This window comes from Chiloscyllium plagiosum, unplaced genomic scaffold (genome assembly GCF_004010195.1).
Source record: "Chiloscyllium plagiosum isolate BGI_BamShark_2017 unplaced genomic scaffold, ASM401019v2 scaf_9358, whole genome shotgun sequence".
Taxonomy (NCBI): Eukaryota; Metazoa; Chordata; class Chondrichthyes; order Orectolobiformes; family Hemiscylliidae; genus Chiloscyllium; species Chiloscyllium plagiosum.
The window spans coordinates 6,729-8,491 of record NW_025204576.1 but is presented as its reverse complement, the minus strand read 5'-3'; the positions used below and the strand labels follow the sequence as shown (position 1 = coordinate 8,491).

Here is a 1,763-nt window from a genome sequence, read left to right as displayed (position 1 = left end):
GTTTACACCCTCCCTCCACCACTAGCTGCTTCTGAAGATGGGATCCTGAGGCTGGAGCTGCGAATAGCAACAGGTAGTGCTGCCCTGGTAATAGGAGCACTGGGAATTGTATCCCTTCAGGGGAGTGACTGTTTTGGTTTGTTCTCCTTCTTTTATTTTTGTCTGTTAGATGGCAGCTACAGCTGGTGGTACAGGGACAGTGGCTACCCCATTCAGAGAATCCTTCAGGAGTCGGTGTTTGTTGAGGTTCGTGTGAAGGATCGCACTGACCCAATGATAGTCCTGAGATTGCGTGACTGCTGGGCAACCCCTGTGCCAGCCCCTGACCATGAGGTGCAGTGGAGTCTCCTGGTGGATGGGTAAGGACTCTGAATGGAAAGGCTGGATTTGGACTGTGTGGACTGAAGACTACATTCTTACAGTATAGTGTCACAGTAAAATGTGTATAATATATGTACATAGTGCCAATACTTGTGCCTTTTTCTTCCAATCATGGTTCATTTGTGATTTCCACTCGTTATTATTTGATCTTCCTTCATGATCCTGGACTTGTCCTTAAGAATGTGCCTTAATGTTGCCAAGGCATTTCCTCTTTGGAAGAGGATTTTAAAATTGACGGGCTACTGAACCTCCTGCCCCATCTTCAATAGAAAACTCCTTGTTACTCCCATATTTTGGTCTCTTGAGCAACATCTCTTCAGTATCCACTTTGAAGGATTTGATCTGGAGAGTCGTAAGACTTCTTCCCTCCACTAACTGAAGGCCCTGCTGTTTCAATCTGATGGTCAGCTGACCAAACATTTACCTTGTTAATGTTGCCCTGACACCCTGCTGTCACTGACACTTTGTCAAATAGTTTCTAGAAATCTCCCTCCATAATCACACGTTGGCCTTCATCATCAGTGCTGTTTGATGTTTTCTCAAACGACCAATCCCAATAGTGTGGATTGCAGTTAAGGACTTAATTTTAGCTCTGACACAATGAACTGAAAGATAACTGGCCTGTCCATTTTAGCTTTTCCATTATGGTTGGATTGTTGAAGAGACTTTGGAAAGTATTAGACCAGGTCCATTACACCCTAGTGCAAGATGGCTTTTGATATGTTTGCTCCTTCCAGGCAACTCCTGCTTGCTACCTGATTTTTATTTGCAATCTATTTCTGGTTTGGTTTAGAGCTCTTGGTCACCTGACCTTCTGTTTCAGGTGTCCCTATGAAGGTGATGACTATCTGACCCTCCTACACCCAGTAGGTGTCTCTTCTGGCCTGCAGTTCCCAACCCATCACAAGCGGTTTGAAGTGAAGACGTTTGTTTTCTTGGATGGAGTGTCTGAGCAGCCCCTCTCTGGACAGGTAACCAAATGGAAGGAATGAGGCCAAGCTCATGAAATCCTCTTGCTGTGTCTCTGTACTGCAACCTATTGATCTCCAGGAAACTCCCCTAACATCTCTCCTCCTTTTCTAGGTTTACTTGCACTGCAGTGCTGAGGTTTGCTCTCCCTCTGCTCAGGATGACTGTACACCCAGATGTGGTCCAAGTGAGTTCCTTGGTGTTCTAAATCTGAGATCCACTCCTCCATTCCTGATCTGAACATCCCCTATTTCCAATTACCAAGGACACAGCATCCTGGCTGTAGTGTCAACATGGATTCTAACCATCTCCTGTCCCCCTCCAACAGGGACACGCAGGAGTGCTCTCCTCCATGAGGGGACCTTGGTAAGTGCTCCTGGTCCAGTTCTCCTGGAAGTTGAGAACAGCCAGTC

The 1,763-nt window shown here is 46.2% G+C and overlaps 1 protein-coding gene across 1 annotated transcript; it reads left to right on the top strand.

Moving 5' to 3' along the window:
• On the top strand, positions 1–1,760 carry LOC122546389 (zona pellucida sperm-binding protein 4-like; the record flags this gene model as incomplete). Its single annotated transcript, XM_043685115.1, has 5 exons — positions 1–73; positions 170–359; positions 1,205–1,352; positions 1,465–1,537; positions 1,679–1,760. Coding segments are annotated over 5 exons (566 nt in total), but the record flags the coding sequence as incomplete, so codon positions are not given.
• Positions 1,761–1,763: the final 3 nt, after the last annotated feature.